This window comes from Oncorhynchus mykiss, chromosome 5, assembly GCF_013265735.2.
Source record: "Oncorhynchus mykiss isolate Arlee chromosome 5, USDA_OmykA_1.1, whole genome shotgun sequence".
NCBI classification, from domain to species: domain Eukaryota; kingdom Metazoa; phylum Chordata; class Actinopteri; order Salmoniformes; family Salmonidae; genus Oncorhynchus; species Oncorhynchus mykiss.
The window spans coordinates 83,802,643-83,827,049 of record NC_048569.1 but is presented as its reverse complement, the minus strand read 5'-3'; the positions used below and the strand labels follow the sequence as shown (position 1 = coordinate 83,827,049).

The window sequence follows — 24,407 nt, the reverse complement described above, 5'->3', positions numbered from 1 at the left end:
TGATGGGATATTCTGTCTTTTGTGTTAGGGTTTGTTATCCCTGCGTGGATTTATTGGCTGATTATTTTTCTCGTTGGCTGGCCCTTGCTTCATATCCGTCGCCAAACCCACTGGCTCAAGGCGTTATCTCAGCTCACTGGTCACCATAGCAACACCCACCCACAGAACCGCGCTCCAGCAGGTACTGTATATTTCACTGGTCACCCCCAAAGACAATTCCTCCTGTGGCCGCCTTTCCTTTACAGTTCTCTGCTGCCAATGACTGGAACGAACTGCAACAATCACTGAAGCTGGAGACTTATATCAATTCAATTCAATTCAATTCAAGGGCTTTATTGGCATGGGAAACATGTGTTAACATTGCCAAAGCAAGTGAGGTAGATAATATATAAAGTGAATATATAAAGTGAAATAAACAATAAAAATGGACAGTAAACATTACACATACAGAGGTTTCAAAACAATAAAGAGATTACAAATGTCATATTATATATATACAGTGTTTTAACAATGTACAAATGGTTAAGGTATACAAGGGAAAATAAATTAGCATATATCTCCCTCTCTAGCTTTAAGCACCAGCTGTCAGAGCAGCTCACAGATCACTGCACCTGTACATAGCCCATCTGTAAATAACCCACCCAACTACCTCATCACCATATTATTATTTATTTTGTTTATTTTTCTCCTTTGCACCCCAGTATCTCTACTTGTACACTCATCTTCTGCACATCTATCACTCCAGTGTTTAATTTGCCATACTGTAATTATTTCGCCACTATGGCCTATTTATTGCCTCACCCCCCTTATCCTACCTCATTTGCACATACTTTCTCTATTGTATTATTGACTGTATGTTTGTTTATTCCATGTGTAACTCTGTGTTGTTGTTTGTGTCGCACTGCTTTGCTTTATCTTGGCCAGGTCGCAGTTGTAAATGAGAACTTGTTCTCAACTAGCCTACCTGGTTAAATAAAGGTGAAAAAAAAAAAAAAAAAAACAATTAGGACTATGATAATTGTGGTCCCAGTTTACCAAATGTGAACAGAAAATATGGTTTTGGTTGTGTACACAAATTTGTGTGTCATTCCTCCTGCGAATATTTTTTTTTGTGTGATTAGGAAATATCCTTTTAGAAATGTATTAGGTGTTGCGCTAATATAATATATAATGGAAAAGCAAAATGTCTCTTCCTTTTTCTGAATTCACCCTGCTTTTCTATTTTTGGGCTTTGGCTATTTTCTATCAATAAGACTTCATGAATACAACCCATTGTAAATGGTTCAGGGACCCCATCCCTCCAAATACTTTTGTATTTCTTGGCAATTTTCTATGAATTTAAATTGACTTTACATTAAAAATACTTCCTTAAAATGTCAATGGCTTTCATCCCATAATGCTTTCATGAATACAATCAGAGAGGAAGCGCAGATAGATATAGATATTCATGGCATGAGGCTGGCAGCATACCATGGAGATTACTGGCGGTTGACGACAACCCTCACCCTCATCGAATATTCAAAAAGTATTAAAATAATGAGATGTATGCACCAATCCAAAGAAAGATAGGCGGGAGGAAGCCAGCCCGAGGTGCCGACTCCCATTGTTAGGGCGGTTAGACAAGTGTCTTGTCAGTATATCCATATTCTTTGATACACCTACATTCAATAAAGGTACCCACAATGCCCTATGCAAGAATTAACATGGCGTCTATGGTGCTGTTTTTGATCCGTGAATGAAAACAACAAAATACTGAGCAGGAAGATTAAGAGAAATTAGACGTATTTTAGAGCAAAAATCTGCATGTTACAGTAAGGCATTGTATATTCTTTTTCATGTTCTGGTGCTTTTGTCGTGTGTCAGTTTTATAGGGTCGGGTGGCTAGTCAAACACTTTATAGAAAGGCTTACTTACCAGCCGCTGGCCAGCTAGCGGATAGATGGCTAACTTGCTAGCTAGCCATTTATCAGGTACTTCGATTTACGAGGTGGCTAGTTAGCTACCGTTAGCAAATACAAACATTTGTCAGGTAGCTAACAAGTCTGCTCTAGCTGCACGGTATTTATTTGTCTAGCTGTTATTTTAAATGTCACTTGCCCCGTTTGTTTCCATCTGCAGTGTGTCTCGCTACGCGAGAAGGCCCTTGCAGTATATTGTGGGTTGGTTTCGTTTCATAACAAACACAAGTGCTTTAGCCTAGGTTTTTTTCTCAGCTAGCCACTCTTCGTTATATCGTAATAATGTATATTTGCAATAAAATTCGCAAGTTATATTACTACCCTTTATGCACCAGTCTAACTACTGTAACCCATATGTGTTCATAACTAGGATGTACTTGTTTTGATCAGGCCTTTGTGGCTTCATTGCAAGCTAAATGTTTTGCCACTGGCTACTTTCTCAGTTCTTCCTAGCAGATGCAGAATTAGTTCAATATGCTATGTTTTGATAGTATTAAGTGTCTGAATAGTTTAGGCTATTGTTCTTTTAAGATCAATGTAAGTAATGCCAAAAATGTATGACTTTCATCTCTTCAGATTTTCATTGGACTAGCTGCCTCCCCATCCTCAATACAGAGTAGTAGTTAGTTCTCTTCAGCCCGGGTGAGGGAGAGGACTGGATCGTGGCATGGAGGAATCAAAAAGCCCCCTAAAAGTAATCAAGCCCTCACGCAATGAGGACAGGGGAGCCACAGCTCCATCCTCCACCAGCTCCAGGTCCCTGAAAGAGACTCCAGTGACACAGAGAGAGGGGTCTGGCCCCAAGCCTGCCACTGCCTGCCGGAGCAAGGAGAACATCACCACAGCCAGGGAGGACCATAAGGACCAAGGCAGTAACCGTGGGACAGGCAGAGCCTCCACGGCCAGCCCTCAGGACCCAGGGAGAGGGAAGCCTCGCAGGCTGACTGGGAGGACCAGCTCTGGGGAGAGGAGGAAGGGGAAGGTGGGACTGGGAGGCCAGCAGCAGGCTTGGCAGGGGGGTGATGCTAGGCCCATGGTGGCTACAGACAGGAGTCCGGCTGGTGGAGGGAAAGACACAGGGGCAGGTACGGTGGCCACCTCATCTGACGAAGTCCTTACTGCACAGACCAAGACCCCCAAGATGGGGCCGTTGAAGGAGAAGTCACCTGGTGCGTTATTCTATACTTTAGCTACATAACTGTTTAATGTTTGAGCCATTTGCTGCTATAATATGTCTGTGTTAGAGTCCTGTTGCAGTTTTTTGTTTGTTATATAAAAACTTCCTGGTCATAACATTTGTTGTCTACATGCTGACTGTAAGTGAAGAGTTGGTTTGTCTGTGTTTTCAGGCGTGAAGGCCGTTGCTGTGTTGGAGACAGGGCAACCTGCTGTGGAGGGGTCAGCGGTCGATGAGAAGGGTCATGGGAGGAACATGACCTCTGAGCAAAAGCTGGGTCTCAGACAGGCTGAAGATCGCCTCTACAGAGACTACATACACAGACTGGTCAAGGTGAGGCGAGAACATAAGTTACTTCAGTTTATCAGTTGTCTGTATTTACAGTGCCTTCAGAAAGTATTAACACCCCTTAATTTGTTCCACATTTTGTTACAAATTGGGATTAAAATGGATTTAATTGTCTTTTTTTTTTGTCAATGATGTACACAAAATACTCATGTCAAAGTGGAAGAAAAAATGTAACATGTTTTAAAGATGAGTAAATGCTAATAATCCGTGATTAGATAAGTATTGAACCCCCTAAGTCAATAGATGTTGGAATCACCTTTGGCAGCGATTACAGCTGTGAGTCTTTCTGGGTAAGTCTCTAAGAGCTTCACACACCTGGATTGTTTAAACACTTCAAGCTCTGTTGAGTTGGTTGTTGATCATTGCTAGAAAGCCATTTTAGCCTTGCCATAGATTTTCAAGCAGATGTAAATGAGAACTTGTTCTCAACTAGCCTACCTGGTTAAATAAAGGTAAAATAAAAATTCAAAACTGTAACTAGGCCACTCAGGATCATTCACTGTCATCTTTTTGTAAGCTAAGCAACTCCAATATATTTGACCTTGAGTTTTCAGTTATTATCCTGCTGAAAGGTGAATTTGTCCGCTAGTGTCTGTTAGAAAGTGGACTGACCCATGTTTTCCTCTAGGATTTTTCCTGTGCTTAGCTCTTCTATTTATTTTTATCCTAAAAAAAACTCCCTAGTCCATGCAGGTGACAAGCATATCCATAATGTGATGCAGCCACCACCATGCTTGAAAATATGAAGACTGGTACTCGGTGATGTGTTGGGTTTTCCCCATACATAATGCTTTGTATTTAAGACAAAAAGTTTGCAGTGTAACTTTAGTGCCATATTGCAAACAGGATGCATTCTTCGGAATATTTTTCTCATTCTTTTCATACTTATTGAGTCAATACATTTCAGCTTTGAGTTTTTTATTAATTTGTAAACAGTTATTTGAAGAAATCCACTTTGATTATTGTGGGATATTGTGTATAGATCAGTGGCACAAAATCTCAATTAAATCCATTTTAAATTCAGATTATAACGCAACAAAATGTGGAAAAAGTCAAGGTGTGAATACTTCCTGAAGCCACTGTGTTGTCTGTAACAGTTGACTGGAATTTGTGGACACAACTTTACATTTTAAGGCAACTTCTTAGGTCAGATGTCTTATCAACTTGTTGTTTGTTGCTGAGAACCCTCCACCAGGAATAACAATGTTAATAGTCAACAGTTCAACACATCGCTGACGGGTTTAAAAAAATAATAATTTGCATGTGTACAGTGAGGGGCACTATCAGTGACTGGTCTCTCACATATATAATTGGTTTCACTGCTTTCTGTCTCTACAGCCGTCTCCAGAGTACCCTAACTTCCAGTACCTATGCAAGCTATGTTCAATACACATAGAGAACATACAGGGGGCACACAAACACATCAAGGAAAAGAGACACAAGAAGAGCATCATGGTGAGAGAAAAAGTTAGCAACTTTTATTTATTTTGTCATAATTGTCATGTTCTCCAACAACTGATGTGTACTGTAACTTGAAAGAAAATCCTAGGTTGTTATTTCCATCTTTGTTATTTCAGAAGTGGAAATGGTTAATTGAGGTGGAGCTTATTGGTGTATCTGTATACATTCTTACTATTTTGCTGTTTCCTAAGGCTACGTCGGCCATTTTGTATCTCCCCCAAATCCCAAATTCTGTCCACATTCTCTCCAATCGATTAGACGGTGCCATTAGAGGGGATTTGGATTCACCCTGCCTTTGTCCCTCTCCCCTGTGTTGTGTTTAGGAGAAGCAGGAGGAGAACGAGCTGCGTGCGCTGCCTGCCCCCTCCCCAGCCCAGCTCAGAGCCGTGGACGCAGCCGTCCTTCAGGTCACCCAACAACATGGTATCTCTGACCAGGACTTCCTGATGCGAAAGGAAGTGGTCACCAGGATGGAGATCATCATCCAGCAGCACCTCTCAGGTAACCAAGTATTTCTATCCTCCCGTCTCCTTCCTGTCATCTAGACTGTTCATCTGCCATGTTTAGATGGTTGAAAGTAGCTCATTGTAAGTATCGGCCTACAGGAGTGGCAAAGGTTCCCAGGGTGGCAATAAACAAATAAAATGCAATAGTAGGGAAATGGTATGAATGACATCCTGTTGAATGTATGGCATGAATAGAATACTGTTTAATGTATGGTATGAATAAATCCCTGGTTAATGTATGGTATCAATAGATCCCTGGTTAATGAATGGCTTTTGTTGCCATTATTTTTCTTTTCAGTTTGCGCCCTCCGCCTCTACGGCTCCTGCCTCACCCGATTTGCCTTCAAGACAAGTGACATCAACATTGACGTCACCTACCCCTCCACTGTAAGTCTTGTCTGTTTCTTAACTTCTTATGGGCAGGTGGGACGGTAGCGTTCCACCTGGCCAACATCTGGTGAAATTGCAGAGCGCAAAATTAAAATTACAGAAATATAAATATTTAACATTCATGAAAATACAAGTGTTTTACATCAAAATAAAGCTTAATTTCTTGTTAATCCAGCCACTGTCATATTTCAAAAAGGCTTTACTGCAAAAGCACACCATGCGATTATCTGAGGACAGCGCCCCGCATACAAAAGCATGAAAAAAATGTTTCAACCAGGCAGGTGCCTGAAAGTGAGAAATAGCAATATAATAAATGCCTTACCTTTTAAGTTTTTCTTCTGTTGGCACTCCAAAAGGTCCCAGCTACATCACAAATGGTCATTTTGTTCGATTAAGTCATTCTTTATATCCATAAAAACTCAGTTTAGCTGGCGTGCTTCATTCAATAATCCACCGGTTTCCCTCCTTCAAAATCAATCCCAAACGTTACCAATAAATTTATCCAAACAAGTCAAACAATGTTTATAATCAAACCTCAGGTAACCTAATATGTAAATAAATGATACAATTTAAGACAGAGAATAGTATATTCATTACCGGAGATAAATAACAAAGAACGCGCTTTCATCCACGCGCATGGAAACACTACAGCCAAAATGGGAGCCACTTAGAAAAACCACAATTTCTAGCTAATTTTTCCAAAAACCAGCCTGAAACTCTTTCTAAAGACTGTTGACATCTAGTGGAAGCCCTAGGAACTGCAATCTGGGAGGATTTTGCCTCATAATAAACATGACAGCAATTGAAAACAGTGGTAGGCTGAAATGTTTTTTGGGGGGAGGATGGTTTGTCCTCTGGGTTTCGCCTGCCATATCAGTTCTGTTATACTCAGACATTATTTTAACAGTTTTAGAAACTTTAGAGTTTTCTATCCAAATCTACCAAATATATGTATGTCCTAGCTTCTGGGCCTGAGTAACAGGCAGTTAACTTTGGGCACGCTTTTCATCCAGATGTGAAAATACTGCCCCCTACCCAAGAGGTTGACAACTCACTAATGCAAATTATAATTACGCAATTGCCAGTTTATTTGCTACACCACCCTGTTCACGAAAATGGTTTGCTCCTACAGACAGTGAGTCACGTGGCCTTGGCTTGCTATATAAAGCAGGTAGACAGGCATCCAGTTACTGTTCGATTGAATGTTAGTGGACAAAACAAGTGACCTTTGAGTGTGGTATGATCATCTGTGCCAGGTGTGCCTGTTCCAGTGTCTCAAACGTCCTCCTGGACTTTTCACGCATGACAGTGTCTAGGGTTTACCGAGAATGGTGCGACAAACAAGAAACATCTTGTCAGTAGCAGTCTTGTGGGTGAAAACAGCTTGTTGATGAGAGGTCAAAGGCGAGTCATGCAAGGTAACAGTCGGGCCACAAATGGCGCAGAACGGCATCTCGGAATGCACAACTCGTCGGTCCTGGTCAGGGATGGGCTATTACAGCAGACAACCACACCGGGTTCCACTCCTATCAGCTAAAAACAAGAAGAAGCGGCTCCGGGGGGCATGCAATCACCAACACTGGACAATTGAGGAGTGGAGAAACAGTGCCTTGTCCGACGAATCCCGGTTCCTGAGTCAGGATCGTCGAAATCGGCATGAGACCATGACCCCATCCTGCCTGGTGTCAACGGTACAGGCTGGTGGTGGTGCTGTAATGGTGTGTGGAATGTTTTTTCCTGACACACGTTAGGTCCCTTGATACCAATTGAGCAATGATTCAATGGCCCGTAGAATTCGGGCTGTTCTGGAAGCAAAGGTGTGTCCGACCCAGTACTTGGCCATTGAGTGTAAATTGGCCACTGAGTGTAAATGCGAAGTGTGCAGGTGTTAAATGCAATGTGGGTGCAAGTCAAATGATTTTAAGATCAGTGGTAATCAACATAGGAAACAGGAGGGAGGTTATTCAAGACTATTGGGACACAGCCTTGATTTGCATTATTGCCTTATTGTCAGTCTGTATCGGATGATCTCTGATCGCTTTCACCTTGATTGTCTTGGATATGATTTAACTGATTGGGTATATTTATCAGTTGGAGGGATCCAAGAACCCGTGAATGATTGGACTCCTAGACAGGACACTAAAACAGGACTCAAATGAACTGTGGACTGAATATGATTTGCCTCCACTCCTGTTAGGTCTTTGGGTTCTAGGCTGGGGCCACAGTTAAAGCACTTTGACTGCTGCTGATGATGCATAAACTGCTTTATGAAGACGTGATTGAATTTAATGTGATAAATGTTGATGCCTTGACTCTTAATAATAAATGTCATGTTTTTGTCTCTCTAGATGACTCAACCAGATGTGCTGATACAAGTATTGGAAATCGTGAAGAACAGTGGTGTGCTAAACACACACACACACACGCACACACGCAGTGTTGAGAGAGACTGTAAATTCAGCATGAGAAGCTATATTGAGTTATTTGTTAGCTTGGAGAGCTCATATTAACCACCTCGAATGACGGTTATGAGAAAATAAAATTAATAGAAATCCGAACTAATGCACCGTAGTTTTAATACAAACACCTTTGGTAAATTAGATTGTTTAATCCTTTTCAGGTTTTAAGCTATGTAAATTAGGTAGCCAGCCAAAAGATAATTGTTGGGTTTGGGAGCAGTCAAAGAATGTTGGCTTTTCTTTTTCCAGCTCAATATTCTGAGGTTGAGTCTGACTTTCACGCCAAAGTTCCGGTAGTGTTTTGCAGAGATGTCAACAGGTCAGTGGAAGGTTAATTCTACTGTTTTCTATGAGCTCTACTGTTATCCATTTACAACCTACTTTTGTGAAATATCCTCTGAGTTAGTTGTTCCTGGGTGCATTTTTAATTCCTGGGTACAGCATAGCAAAACATTTCGCAACAAAATAAAAATGAGAGTTCCTTATTGGACAAGTTCAGGTAACCCATCTCTGCTTCAGTCCGTTTTCTTCCGTTTGGTGTCTAATGAATACAACCCTGATCAGTGTGTTGTATCTCCACAGTGGGTTGATGTGCAAGGTGAGTGCAGGTAATGATGTGGCCTGCCTCACCACAAACCACCTGGCTGCCCTAGCTAGACTGGAACCCAGACTGGTGCCTCTGGTCCTGGCCTTCCGCCTCTGGGCTAAGGTAAGGCTGGTCTAGGGAAAATAGTATTTTATGGATACCAGCATATGATATAAATAGCATCTGTCTAGTTGACGCTAGTGCTTTTAGCGGAAATAGCAAATGTAACTAAATGTATTGGCATTTGATGACTGAACTAGCATTTATGTGTAGAGTGGATTTCATTGTAAATTATATAGTTGCTTTACCTAACTTAGCATATTGTCGCTTTAGTGGTTTTGATGACGACAGCCCCTGACCAGAGAGAATGTGTTCTTAATGACTTACCTGATTTAAATAAAGACTATCGTTTGTGTGCTTGTTTGTCCCTCTAGTTGTGCCACATTGACTGCCAGGCAGAAGGGGGAATCCCGTCCTACTCCTTCTCCCTCATGGTCATCTTCTTCCTCCAACAACGCAGAGAGCCCATCCTTCCTGTCTACTTCGGCTACTGGGTAGGTGACACCACACAAAGGTCGATATTTTATTAAAATAGTCACCATTATTGCTGCACACATTTGAACTGATTAATTTTCTTTCAGGTCATTTTTTTTGCTTTTGTTTAAGATGTTTTTACTGTGCTTGTTGCTGTTTTTGTTAATGCTGTTTATAACTTTATGTGGTTGATTTCAGATCGAAGGCTTTGATGTCAAGGCTGTGGATGAGTACCATCTGACAGGGATAGAGATGGATATATTTGTGGGGTGGGAGCACCGGCCCCCCAGTACAGAGGGACGGGGGGACGGCAGGGGGGAAGGAGGGAAGGTCAAGCCTGAGCAGAAGAAACCAGCTCTGAAGAACCAGCATACAGAGGGAATGGTGAGTACTCTCGACAAGGCTTTCATTTTCTTTTTCAAATTAAGTTTTTTCATTCAAGAAATGATATGACTGCACATTGTAATATGTTTCTATTCTGCAGTGCTAAAAACAGAGTTCTTCAAAGGACTGAGTGTATCCCCTTTTTTCAGGAGGGCTACAAAGCATTGTATTGGTGTGTTAGCTAGACTGATTACTCACCATATTTCTTACACCAGTCCATTTCCTTTTTTATCAATGCCACCTATGGCGTTGAGTGCCTCTGTTCTTCTTTGTGGTTACTGTCCATGTAGTCTTAGGCTTAGTTCATATGTCCCATCTCACTCTGTTCCCGCTCTGCTCCCTCTCAGACGCGCCTGGCCCTGGACCTGGGTAAGGGGGTGTCCCTGGGCCAGCTGTGGCTGGAGCTGCTTCGGTTCTACACTCTGGAGTTCGCCCTGGAGGAACGCATCATCAGCATCCGCCTCAAAGAGCTCCTCTCCAGAGAGATGAAGAACTGGCCCCGACGAAGGCTGGCCATCGAGGGTAAGACTGAGGGAGAGAGACCACTAAACAGACAGGTTGGCCATCAAGGGTAAGACTGAGGGAGAGAGACCACTAAACAGACAGGTTGGCCATCGAGGGAGAGACTACTGAACAGACAGACAGGCTGGAGAGGGAGACGGACCACTGAACAGACAGGCTGGCCATCGAGGGAGAGACTACTGAACAGACAGGCTGGGGAGGGAGAGGGAGATGGACCACTGAACAGACAGGCGGGCCATCGAGGGAGAGACTACTGAACAGACAGGCTGGGGAGGGAGAGGGAGATGGACCACTGAACAGACAGGCGGGCCATCGAGGGAGAGACTACTGAACAGACAGGCTGGAGAGGGAGATGGACCACTGAACAGACAGGCGGGCCATCGAGGGAGAGACTACTGAACAGACAGGCTGGGGAGGGAGAGGGAGACGGACCACTGAACAGACAGGTGGGCCATCAAGGGTGAGGGAGAGACCACTGAACAGGATATTCAGAGTTGAAACATATAGAATGTTGCAGGTAGAAATGTAATGAATAGAGCTGACATGATCAATCAATTATGGCATAATGGGTGGACCGGCAACCATTGTGAGTGTACCCATAGGAGCAAAGCAGGAAGTGTACCTATCAATTTGTGCTGTGATTTGTTGATTCAACTCAAATGTCATTACAAACAACACATACAGTGCCTTGCGAAAGTATTCGGCCCCCTTGAACTTTGCGACCTTTTGCCACATTTCAGGCTTCAATATAAAGATATAAAACTGTATTTTTTTGTGAAGAATCAACAAGTGGGACACAATCATGAAGTGGAACGACATTTATTGGATATTCCAAACAAATCAAAAACTGAAAAATTGGGCGTGCAAAATTATTCAGCCCCTTTACTTTCAGTGCAGCAAACTCTCTCCAGAAGTTCAGTGAGGATCTCTGAATGATCCAATGTTGACCTAAATGACTAATGATGATAAATACAATCCACCTGTGTGTAATCAAGTCTCCGTATAAATGCACCTGCACTGTGATAGTCTCAGAGGTCCGTCAAAAGCGCAGAGAGCATCATGAAGAACAAGGAACACACCAGGCAGGTCCGAGATACTGTTGTGAAGAAGTTTAAAGCCGGATTTGCGTACAAAAAGATTTCCCAAGCTTTAAACATCCCAAGGAGCACTGTGCAAGCGATAATATTGAAATGGAAGGCGTATCAGACCACTGCAAATCTACCAAGACCTGGCCGTCCCTCTAAACTTTCAGCTCATACAAGGAGAAGACTGATCAGAGATGCAGCCAAGAGGCCCATGATCACTCTGGATGAACTGCAGAGATCTACAGCTGAGGTGGGAGACTCTGTCCATAGGACAACAATCAGTCGTATATTGCAGAAATCTGGCCTTTATGGAAGAGTGGCAAGAAGAAAGCCATTTCTTAAAGATATCCATAAAAAGTGTTGTTTAAAGTTTGCCACAAGCCACATGGGAGACACACCAAACATGTGGAAGAAGGTGCTCTGGTCAGATGAAACCAAAATTGAACTTTTTGGCAACAATGCAAAACGTTATGTTTGGCGTAAAAGCAACACAGCTGAACACACCATCCCCACTGTCAAACATGGTGGTGGCAGCATCATGGTTTGGGCCTGCTTTTCTTCAGCAGGGACAGGGAAGATGGTTAAAATTGATGGGAAGATGGATGGAGCCAAATACAGGACCATTCTGGAAGAAAACCTGATGGAGTCTGCAAAAGACCTGAGACTGGGATGGATATTTGTCTTCCAACAAGACAATGATCCAAAACATAAAGCAAAATCTACAATGGAATGGTTCAAAAATAAACATATCCAGGTGTTAGAATGGCCAAGTCAAAGTCCAGACCTGAATCCAATCGAGAATCTGTGGAAAGAACTGAAAACTGCTGTTCACAAATGCTCTCCATCCAACCTCACTGAGCTCGAGCTGTTTTGCAAGGAGGAATGGGAAAAAATTTCAGTCTCTCGATGTGCAAAACTGATAGACATACCCCAAGCGACTTACAGCTGTTATAACAGCAAAAGGTGGCGCTACAAAGTATTAACTTAAGGGGGCTGAATAATTTTGCACGCCCAATTTTTCAGTTTGATTTGTTAAAGTTTGAAATATCCAATAAATGTCGTTCCACTTCATGATTGTGTCCCACTTGTTGTTGATTCTTCACAAAAAAATACAGTTTTATATCTTTATGTTTGAAGCCTGAAATGTGGCAAAAGGTCGCAAAGTTCAAGGGGGCCGAATACTTTCGCAAGGCACTGTACAATTGCATGAACCACATCAGTTAACATACTTTACCATGGAAATTATTGCATCACAATACTAGACAGCCATTGCGAGTGTACCCATGAGTTTACCTGTTAAATTGCCTAGGTATGAATAGCTTAAAGTAATGCGGTGGAGTCAGAATCAACTTTTTTTTCATGGCTAGTTATTTTAGTCAGTTTCTACACACCACTGCTCTACCACCTTTAAACTTATCCTCCTCTATTTCTTCTCAGATCCGTTTGCCCTGAAGAGGAATGTTGCCCGCAGCCTGAACAGTCAGATGGTCTTTGAGTACGTCCAGGAGCGCTTTCGTACTGCCTACAAATACTTTGCCTGCCCGCAGAGCAAGGACAGGGACACAGGAGGGCGCCAGAGAGGCAGGAAGACATGCAAACTTGGCGACATGAAACCGGAGGAAGGAGAAGAGGTGGCTGAGAAGAGTGGAGGTGGAGTGCGCAATGGGAAGCAAGGGAACAGTCTGAGCTCTGAGACAGGACAGAAGGAGGATGATGAGGTTGAAAGTGATGAAGAGGATGGAGCAGAGCGGGCATTAAACTCTGGCCTTATGGACTTGGTCCTCAGTGAGGGGGACAGTTCTACAGATGGGACTGGAGCTGAGCCTTCCGCTACCCTGGAGTATTCCTCCGCCTCCCCCTCGCCCCAGAACGGCCTGCTGGACAGTGATGAAGAGGGGGAAGAGGAAGTTAAGCCTGTGTTTAAGATGCAGGGACATATTGCACCAGAGGACCTGCATTATATATTTGACAGGATGATCTTCACAGGAGGAAAGGTACCTGTACAAAATGCTTTTTTGATTGTTTTGAATTGGATAATGAAAATTCTAGACTTGCGTTGACAGAAGTTTAGTGTAAGGTCCAGAATTAAGTTCACAGGCTTTGCTTAATTATCTTTATTTATCTTCTCTGCAGCCTCCTACAGTCGTGTGCAGCATCTGTAAGAGAGATGGCCATCTGAAGGACGATTGTCCTGAGGACTTCAAGAAGATCGAGCTCAAACCGCTGCCTCCCATGACCGATCGCTTCAGAGACATCCTGGATGGCCTTTGTAGACTCTGCTACCGTAAGTCATTTGCTGCTTAACATCATTCTGCTGTCTTGTGTGAGTGATTATGTCCAGATTTTGTCCAAGCAGATCTTCTATATTATGGAGCTAAGACATGTCTTGAACGCTACACTGGTAAAACCTGTGTGTATATATAGACTTCACATGCACAAATAGGAATACTCAAACACGTTAAATCTACTTTTTCTGATTGTTTGTAGATGAGCTGTCCCCCTCTCTTGGAGAGCAGCAGAAGAGAGAGCAGGTCATGGGTAGTCTGGAGAGGTTTATACGAAAGGAATACAATGGTACGTACAGAACTGAATTGCATATGTAACAGCAGTTCACAAGAATATGGAACTTACTATTCTGTGTAGTACCACCTCGGTATTATAAAACATCTATGATATCATCACACAGACGAGGCCCAGCTGTGTTTGTTTGGCTCCTCCAAGAACGGCTTTGGTTTCCGTGACAGTGACCTGGACATCTGCATGACCTTGGAGGGCCACGACACCGGAGAGGTACGTGGGCTCACTGTGATTGGTGTCCATTTTGAATATTGAAACTCATTACCGCAGGTCTTTCTCTCCCCAGTCATTCTGAGATGTATATCTGTCTATCCCTCTACTCAACAGAAGTTGAACTGCAAAGAGATCATCGAAGACCTAGCCAAGGTGCTAAAGAAACACGCAGGTAAGAGGTTATTTCATAGCACATTACATTGACCCCTTTCAGGATGCGTGGTTTGACTACTTGTTATGAATGCAGACTGTCATATTTTGTGACTTGGTGATTGATGACCTGTGTTTTCCTCTGTCAGGTCTGAGGAACATCCTGCCTATTACGACAGCCAAAGTGCCTATTGTGAAGTTTGAACACAGACCGAGCGGACTGGAGGCAGACATCAGCCTCTACAATACGCTGGTGAGTAAATGGAGATCATTACTTAACGTTACAGATAGCCATAACAAGGACTGGTAAGGGACAGAGTACTATCATTGGGTAACATGTCCTTTGTAAGTCAAGCTAAGTTGCTGTGTAATCAGTGATTGTGTACTATCCATCTGTATGGATTCATTGGCGTCACTCCTCTTTCAGGCTCAACACAACACCAGAATGCTGGCTACCTACGCGGCTCTAGACCCGCGCGTGCAGTTCCTGGGATACACCATGAAGGTGTTTGCAAAGCGCTGCGACATAGGTGACGCGTCCAGAGGAAGCCTGTCATCCTATGCATACATCCTCATGGTGCTCTACTTCCTGCAGCAGAGAAAGCCCCCCGTCATCCCTGTTCTCCAAGAGGTACTGTTCACTTACCCTCTGCTAACCCTTGTTACAGGTCCATCCTGTTATAGCCAGTCAGTGTGGATGTAGCTGACACCAACAGAACCCACTCAGTCTTTGTAAAAGCTTTAGGAAATAACCCAATGTCCACCTGTTCCTTAGATCTTTGACGGACATACTGTACCACAGAGGATGGTGGATGGTTGGAATGCCTTCTTCTGTGATGACCTCGAGGAACTGGTGAGTTAAGTCATCAACGCAACTGAATGTAGAAAATCTTACACACACCTGCCTCTCCTAAATGATGACCTTGAATACGTTTGTTGTTTTGCTTACTAGTCATTGTAGTCTAAAGCGTTCTATTAAAGAGTTCTGATAAAGCTCGCTGTCCCTTGTCCTCCCTCATAGCGTCGTCATCTGCCAGAGCTGCAGCAAAACCGTGAGTCTGTGGGGGAGCTGTGGCTGGGCCTGCTCAGGTTCTACACCGAGGAGTTTGACTTTAAGGAGCATGTCATTAGCATCCGCCAGAGGAAACGACTCACCACCTTCGAGAAGCAGTGGACCTCCAAGTGCATCGCTATTGAAGGTAGTGAAACTTTCCTTCTCACTCACATGGTTGTGATGATGAAAGGACCGATTGATCACTGGTTACTTTTTGTTTGTTCCTTAGATCCCTTTGACTTGAATCACAATCTTGGTGCTGGAGTTTCTCGCAAAAGTAAGTGAACTATGTCTCCTCAGTAGGGTTGCAACATTTCCGGAACTTCCAATAAATTCCCTAGTTTACCCGAAATCCTGGTTGGAGGTTGTCAGGAGATAATGAGCAGGAAATCCGGAATACGCCATCCAGGATTTCTGGAAAATCACAGAATTTATTAAGAGTAAGGTGGCAAAACTCTCAAGTTATCCTTATCAGGCCAAGTATGTATCATCTACCACAGTATTTCAGTGATTATGGTCTGTGCTCCCTGTAGTAGTTCAGTGATCATGGTCCCCAACACACCCCTTCTCTGTCTCTCCTTAGTGACTAACTTCATCATGAAGGCCTTTATCAACGGCAGGAAGCTGTTTGGTACTCCCTTCTACCCCCAGCCTGGCTTGGAGGCGGTACGGCACACACTAGATACAGGGCTGTATTCAGAGTGCTGATATAGGATCATTTTTGCCTTTTTTAAATGATGATGAACAAGAGGGGGACCTGATCCAAGATCCGCACTCTGAAACCCGTTGTAATTATGGGCATTGTTGCCCGGGCTGTACACTGTTGATGTCAAATTATTCCATTTGTCTAACATTGTTTCTTCTGTGGTGCAGTACTACTTCTTTGACTCCAAGGTGCTAACGGACGGGGAGCTGGCACCTAATGACAGGTGCTGTCGGGTCTGTGGCAAGATCGGCCATTATATGAAGGACTGCCCCAAGAGACGCAGGTACACTGGGAGAGAACATCAGTGAGTTTCTTTTGGAACTAGCGTGTGTGTGACAGACCTGGGTTCAAATACTATTTGAAATAATTCCAGGTGGGAGGGCTTTGCACTTTTGAGACTTTTTGTTGCATTGGTTCTGTTGGAAGACGAGCTCAATCAAGCACAGATACAGTATTTGAAATGATTTATAATAGTATTTGAACCTATGTCAAGTGGTGGCTGCATGTTTGAGTGAGCTAATCCTCTGCTTCTGTGTGCGTGTCTGTCTGAACAGGGGGATGAGGAAGAAGGAGAACGAGAAAGAGGAGGATGTGAAGGAGGGAGACGATCATGAGCTGCGGGAGCGTCGCTGTTTCCAGTGTGGTGACATGGGTCACGTACGGAGGGACTGCCAAGAGTACCGTCATCTTAGACAGAGAGCCGCAGTGGGACTAGGTACGCACACACACACCTGATCGAGGGTGTATCCGCTGGAAGAAAACAGAAATTAAACAGGGAGGGACCTACCTGAATTTGTCCAATAGAAACTCCTGTTTTCGTTGCCAAACCATTTTCTGTTTGGAGTAAACTGTTTCCGTTGCAAAGGGTTTTGCAACTGTTTGCTACCGTCTTGGTCTAATAATTACACCTCTGGGGTGAATTCATTACGTAAACAGTCTACCATTTGAGAAGCAAACAGAGCAAAACAAGAGTTTCATTTGGACAAATTCAGGTAGGAATGTAACGATTCACCGATACGCATCGGTCCCCAATTCAAATGTTTAAGATACAAGTGTATCAGTCTGCGGACCCTAAACCGATCCAATTGTAGCATGCATCAGTCAGATGTCATTTAGGTTGTCATCTGTGCGCTGATTTACTGGAATAAAAGTAAGCTACTGGAGAGACAACTGGCTGTTGGCCTCCCTGCTGAACATGGAGTTTTTGATTGTTCAGGTTCACCATCAGCAATATTTTTGATAGTTTTGCTTCAAACAATCAGTGTAAAGTTAATTATTTCATAACGAGGACGGCAATCACTTAAAAATATATGTTTTTACCTCGTTTGCTCCCCAATTCCGTGGTCTCCAATTAGTAGTTAGTCTTGTCTCATCGCTGCAACTCCCATACGGACTCTGCGAAGGTCGAGAGCCGTGCGTCCTCTGAAACCTAACCAAGCCCCACTGCTTCTTGACACAATGCCCACTTAACCGGGAAGCCAGCCACACCAATGTGTCTGAGGAAACACCGTACACCTGGCGACCGTGTCAGCGTGCATGCGCTCGGCCTGCTACAGGAGTCGCTAGTGCGCGATGGGACAAGAACATCCCTACCGGCCAAACCCTCCCCTAACCCGGACGACGCTGGGCCAATTGTGCGCCGCCCCATGGGTCTCCCGGTCGCGGGTGGCTGTGACAGCCTGGATTCGAACCCAGAATCTCTAGTGGCACAGCTAGCATTGCGATGCAGTGACTTAGACCACTGCTCCACTCGAGAGGCCAGCAATCACTTTTGCGAGTCGCACTGCATGGCCAAAACTAGAGACGACGAGAAGATCAATCTGTAAAAACGGTTAAAACCATTTGATTTTGAGATGGGAGTGAAATCCAAAGTTGTGCTATATATCCATTGGGTATGTCAGAGCTCATTTGTAAATGATAAATATCAAAAGCTCAAACATGAATCTGCAAAAAATAACAAGCTCAGACAGATCCAGCTCCAAGAGTCCCATTAGCAGCAGATTTTTAATTTAGAATGGAAAATGAAAGTGTTTGTGCAACAAATGTTAGTGTATCGAATCGTATTGCACCGAATCGCATCGATTTGTTCTGTATTCAAACCGAATGGCACCGAATCGCATCGATTTGTTCTGTATTCAAACCGAATGGCACCGAATCGCATCGATTTGTTCTGTATTCAAACCGAATGGCACCGAATCGCATCGATTTGTTCTGTATTCAAACCGAATGGCACCGAATCGCATCGATTTGTTCTGTATTCAAACCGAATGGCACCGAATCGCATCGATTTGTTCTGTATTCAAACCGAATGGCACCGAATCGCATCGATTTGTTCTGTATTCAAACCGAATGGCACCGAATCGCATCGATTTGTTCTGTATTCAAACCGAATGGCACCGAATCGCATCGATTTGTTCTGTATTCAAACCGAATGGCACCGAATCGCATCGATTTGTTCTGTATTCAAACCGAATGGCACCGAATCGCATCGATTTGTTCTGTATTCAAACCGAATGGCACCGAATCGTTTCAAACTAAAACTTATCGTTCCTGTATTGTACAGGAGCCCATGTACAGTATGTAATTGTTGATTTAAAGACCTGTGTTTTGTCATGACTACTACCTCCCAGCAGAGGACAGCAGTGGCTCGATGACTGAGTGATGTAATGGTTTGCTTCCGTTTCCTCCAGTTCCCCACATGGTGCAAGCCATGGTGAGCTCCCAGTCCATCCCCATCCCCCAGCCTCCACAGGACCGCCCCGGACGCACCAGACAACCCTCCGAATGTGTGAGTACAACTCGGTGTTGTCTCTCTCCTTGAGCCACCCTAACCATGTTCAAACATGCTACAGCTAGCTTCTTTATCTATCAGTACAGACCTCTATGTATGGTGATGCCTTTTAATTGATTTCTCTCTTTCCCTTCCTGTATTTTTCCCTTCCTGACTTTCCCTCTACATCCTTACCCTGCTGTCCCCCGCCCCCCTCCTCAGTCTGATTCCCACCAGACTCCGCCCTACTCCCCCCAGCCCAACCTGTTCTCCCAGGGTTCCAGCCAATCCTCCAGCTCCCCCCAATCCTCCTCCTCCAAGACCTCCGCTGGAGTGGGACCCCCTAAGCAGCCCCAACACCCCCAGGTTCCCCTCTCTCTCTTCGGCTTCCCTCCCTCCCACCCGGGCCAGTACCACCACTCTGCAGCTCTCACTGCTCTGGGACTGCTGCCTTCCCACCACAACCAGCACCAGTCACATCAGTCCCAGGGGCACCAGGTTCATCACCAACACCACCACCCCTCCAACTCCTGGCCCATCCACGGCCCCATCCTCCAGACTTCCAGTGGCCCTGGTGGGCCCTCCCCGCCCGGCCTTAAATTCCCTCTGCGCCAGGCCCCTGGCCCAGGGAATGGGAACACAGGGCCAGGGGGCTCTTTGGGGGGTGGCAGCCCTAGCCCTATGAACCTAAACGACCCTAGCATCATCTTCGCCCAGCCGGCGGGGAGGCCCATGGGCCTGGGAGGAGGGCAGGGACGGGACAGGCACTGGCACAACCACCTGGCACAACAGGGGGCAATGGTGGCTAACGGCACTGTGGGGAAGTCAGGTACACACTGGGTGGCTCCGTCTCTGTCTGGGCTCTTTCTGTCTCTGCTAGTTGTCAGAACAGTCTGTCTTTGTTGGTTTGTCTGACTAACTGGTCAGATTCTGTCTTTGTCTTTAGCAGTAACTGTCTGTTTCCTTGTTAACTGTGCTGATTGTGTGGTCAGGTAAGAAACACCAGTGGTTTTGGGCTACACACTTAATTCACTGTGCACTTAAACTGGTGCTGGGTCAGAAGGATGATATCAAATGATTGTGGTTGGCTGAGCAGTTTCTTGTTTAAATTTTCCAATTATGTTTTGTGGACCAAATTTAAAGACCTCCCTTTCCCTGTAGACCCAGGCTACAAGACCCAGTTTGGGGGTGTGAGCCAGCAGGGTTCTAGGACCTGGGAGCACAGCAATGCGGCCCACTACTCCCTGTCCCCGTCCTGGCCTTACCGCATGCCACAGAACTTCATCCAGCAGGGCAACGGGGGCTACCCACAACCCGGCAAACCCTTCATGTCCCAAGGTAAGAGGCTCTGCGATAGAGAGATGCGAATTAGAGGTCTTCACGGTTTCAACAGACCCGAAATTCCGAGCTCTCACCCGGGACCCAATCAGGTCCTGGCCCTAAAATCTGACTTTTGGCTCGGATCTGGGTCGGGTCTGACACAATTGCCACGGGTACCAGGTATGTGCAATTAAAATGTTTTTCCGATTGGTCCCGATTTGGACCCGTCTTCTGTTAATTACCCTTGTCTACTGTTGGTCGTGAAGATTGAGTCCTTTTTCATTGAAGTATAATGAAAGTTAGAGGAGAAAGAGAAAAGTGAAAAGAAGTCGACAAGGGGATCTATATTTTTGTGCCATGTATTTAGTTTAAGGCTAAAAGTAGGCCTGTTGTAAAAGAAATAGCATTAACCTATTACTGTCATTTGTTGGGTAGGCCTGCGGTAGGCAGTCACCTTTGGTATTGAATTTATTGCGGCAATATTCGTATTTTCCCGGTGAACAGTGACTGACTTTTGATATTACCCTAATAAAGTTAAGCAACTTTTGTGATCGTTTTGGTGTGGTATGCCTATTCGGCTTAGGTACTGCAGACCTATGAAGGCAGTGCACACCGAGAGTTGAACTTGAGGTGAGGAAGAATGTTTTATGCCTACCTGAGTTACACCTTTAATCTAACAATATAATGCTTATCTTTATAAAAAAATATTTGGATAGAAAATGTACAAATAAAGCTACTGCGTCTGCCTGTATCTTTATCAATCTGAAGGATTTAAAAGATATCGGGAACATGGCGCTGGAGTATTGCCAAATCTCTCCCTCAGAATCCCCTCCCCCCCTTTGCGTTCTTCAATGCTGCGACTTGCTTGCTAGTTGAGATTTCTGCTCTTCACTCCTTTGTCAGTTTCGCCTACATTCACTGATCTTAGTAGCAGAACGCATTTTTGTCTGCAGTTTTCGGTTTGGCTATTTGTTTCAAGTGTATGTGGCGGTTCTAGCTTGTATAGCGCCCTGGGCGAACCCCCCCTTCAGCGCACACACCCGGGGGCGCCCCGTGCTACCCCCGGCAAGATGCCGCCATGGGCGGCTGCCCTTGTCGCGTACCTAAATCCGCTACTGATTTTTGTATTGGTCTATAAATAAATCCCTTTGCCAAAATGCTTCATCTCTCCCATGTCTTATTCGACTAGTATTTTTGAAAGTCTATGGATAATAATTCAGCCGTAGTTGTTCTGAAAGGTTTATTGCTTGCCAACATTTTACTCCCTCCATGTTTAATAAAACACACATGCATTAATTATTCATTTTTGGTTGCCTATCCTGACTTGAAGTTCTACAGAAATGATTTGACACTAGCCACAAAATTAAGGAAATTAGAAGGGGGGGGGGGGGGGGTCCTGGCAGGGGGGAGATTTTCGGCACAACACCGGCATACCTATCTTTTCTGTTGTTCTAGGGCTAGGCCTAAGCTCGTCTTTTTTTAAATATAAAAAAAATAAATTAATGTAATTTTGTATTAGCAAAGTATAGTCCATACGCTACACGTCGAAACACAACTAATCGTTTTTAAAAATAATTTGTTATAGGCAGTTTTTAAGGACACGCAACTGTAGTTAATTTGGCCAACATTGCTAGTTTATTGATGGCGCTGGCAGCGCCCAATTGGATATTTTAAATTGCTTTCTTTAGAATCTGAACGGGTGTCTCGGAACCTGAACAAGCATGGGTCTGTTTGAGTCAGTTTCAAACTGTCCTTTTCGGAACGGGTCGGTCTGTCCTTGAGTCCGTTCAGAACGGGTGTCCGTTTAAAAAATACAATTAATTATTGCATATCTGGTGGGGTGGGAAAGCCACGGATCCACCTCTCATTTAGTATAGTTTGTAATACTTCATTGATTGGTCTACTCTAAATAATTCTCCCCTTCGATTTTTCAAAAATGCCCCTACTGTAGTTAACTTTACTTCCTTCTTTGTCTTGGCCCCGCCCCAGGTTCTGTGGTGCACCCCAATCAGCATTTCCCGCTCCTCCCCCACGGACGACATCACGTCAACCTCAACTACATCCAGCAGAAGAAATGAATTGTGAACTCTGCTCCCATAGCATCTTCTTTCATTTAGGCGTTATGGTCCTTCACCCTGACAAAACAAAAACTATATAATCTTAACTTTGCATCATCTGGTCACAATACTTTTTTAAATGAATTTTATCATTTTTGTACAGTTTTTACATGTTTTGTCTCATTACATTGACTTGTAATACAAATGTAAAATATTTTAATACCCCCATTTCTGAAGGGGTCCAAAAAGTGTTTTTATTTTGTGTAAAGGAGGTAAAAATGATCCTTTATTTTTATTAGCTGTGTTCATACTTTGCTTGCTTAAGGATTAAAGCTTTGAATAGACATTTGTTCAAACAAAAAACAACATTTTAACATGCCCACTCCTATCAGATAATTATGTAGTGCCAAAAAGACCTATAGTAAGGGGAAAAAATAAGAAAACAATAAGAAAAAAACAAAGCCATAAAAAATAAATAAAGTTAAATCAAACATTTTGTTTTTGGTGACATTATTTGTTGACTGCAGACAATTTCTGTCATTTTCCTAGGCATCTTAAGTCTTTTCCTGTTCTAAAAACATTTCCAATAGAGATTCTTAATCTGTTTTTATATATTTTTAATTGCATGCCCTGATATAGCCTGGTCAGGACCGCAAACCGGCCGCTCTACATACAATTCAGTATAGTATCAATACACAATTTCTGATCGGTGAGTTTTATGATTTTACTCATTGTATGAGTACAGATGTTTACAATCCAGCTTTAGTAATAATGTCCAGACCTGCAGTTGCTCTACTACTAGAGCATGAGTTTAATCAGCAGGACATGGACTCTATCGACTTTTATAGCAAAGTCCCTGTACTATTATTATTCATATTGTTCATTGATAGTAAACTTTACTTTGTTTCACGGATTTCTGTTATTACATAATGGTTGTGGTTGTGTCACCAAAGTGAACCTTTTCCTAGAAAAGCCCCTGCGGTGTATTTACTCAGAACCAAACTGGCCTTAATGCTGGAGGGATCAGCTGAACTTTTCCAGTAAGGAACTCTTGTTTTCGTTGCAAACGTTTTGCAACAGTTTCCTATGGTATGCACTAATGAATACACCCCTGGCATGTGTTTTTCTCAATGTTCAATGGCAGGAGCTGTCCCACCAGTCTAGCAGTATAAACAAGCTCTTGTAGTGTATTGTCCTGCACTGATGGAAACCCTCTGAACTGAGCTTGGGCTCTCCCTCAAGGCAGTAGAAGTAGTCTGTACAGTCAGCTAGGACTTCTCCTATTTGCCTCAGGAAATAATAACCACCTATATTTCACTGCCAATTTAGTGTTCGTTCCCTTCCATACATTGTAGGGTTTCATTGTTTGATTTAGACTATCTTTTATTTATCTCCTCTGTAAACACTCGCATCCTTGTGGGTGAGGGTCAAGTAATAGTGGATACAAATACAAATTGTAATAAAAATTAATCGGGACAAACTATTACTATAGTAATAGCTTAAACTATTTAATCTTGCATGGCACAAGACTTGGAACTGGAAATCACGCAGTTCTATGATCAGTGTGGGCAATTAGGGTATTTTTATTATAACACGTGTAATTTAGGTAGCAGCACCAAACATCGCCAAACTGCCTAAATTAAACTTGCTATAGTGCAAGTTGTATATGTACTGCAATGCATACGTTTGACTACATGCAGAAGACCCAATGTCACTTTGAATGCACTATGGGATATGCAAAACACAAATGTTCAATTTACACTAGTATAATACTTAATTTATTTTTATTTTATTTCACCTTTTATTTAACCAGGTAGGCCAGTTGAGAAAAAGTTCTCATTTACAACTGCGACCTGGCAATGCAGCGGGACATCAACAACAACACAGAGTTGCACATAAACAAACTTAGTCAACACAATATAAAAATCTATGAACAGTGTGTGCAAATGTAGAAGATTAGGGAGGTAAGGCAATAAATAAGCCATAGAGGTGAAATTTGCTGCAGGGGATGCTGAGCTGTTGGTAGGGAGGTGGAAAGCATGGCCGGCCGTAGAAAAATGCTTATTGAAATGCTCAATTATAGTGGATTTATCGGTGGTGAAAGTGTTTCCTTGCCTCACTGCAGTGGGCAGCTGGAAGGAGGTGCTCTT

General features: G+C 43.6%; 1 protein-coding gene across 6 annotated transcripts; it reads left to right on the top strand.

Moving 5' to 3' along the window:
- Window positions 1–1,589: 1,589 nt before the first annotated feature.
- On the top strand, window positions 1,590–22,750 carry LOC110524685 (terminal uridylyltransferase 4). Of its 6 annotated transcripts, none has more exons than XM_021604542.2 (29): window positions 1,590–1,673; window positions 2,535–3,127; window positions 3,308–3,468; window positions 4,822–4,950; window positions 5,268–5,445; window positions 5,749–5,837; window positions 8,189–8,240; window positions 8,549–8,618; window positions 8,882–9,008; window positions 9,320–9,439; window positions 9,618–9,803; window positions 10,151–10,325; window positions 12,848–13,404; window positions 13,544–13,694; window positions 13,898–13,984; window positions 14,097–14,200; window positions 14,315–14,372; window positions 14,500–14,603; window positions 14,778–14,981; window positions 15,126–15,203; window positions 15,372–15,549; window positions 15,634–15,681; window positions 15,988–16,070; window positions 16,278–16,414; window positions 16,665–16,825; window positions 18,801–18,898; window positions 19,103–19,709; window positions 20,042–20,218; window positions 22,190–22,750. In XM_021604542.2, exons 2-29 carry the CDS (start codon window positions 2,626–2,628, stop codon window positions 22,276–22,278), a joined length of 4,710 nt encoding a protein of 1,569 aa, XP_021460217.2. In that variant the 5' UTR covers window positions 1,590–1,673; window positions 2,535–2,625; the 3' UTR covers window positions 22,279–22,750. The 6 variants fall into 6 exon arrangements, 5 of the variants coding, with proteins under 5 accessions (XP_021460217.2, XP_021460220.2, XP_021460218.2 ...); XR_002473632.2 differs by having other exon boundaries at window positions 1,631–1,811; window positions 19,103–19,246; window positions 22,190–22,748; XM_021604545.2 differs by having other exon boundaries at window positions 1,631–1,811; window positions 4,822–4,938; window positions 16,278–16,393.
- Window positions 22,751–24,407: the final 1,657 nt, after the last annotated feature.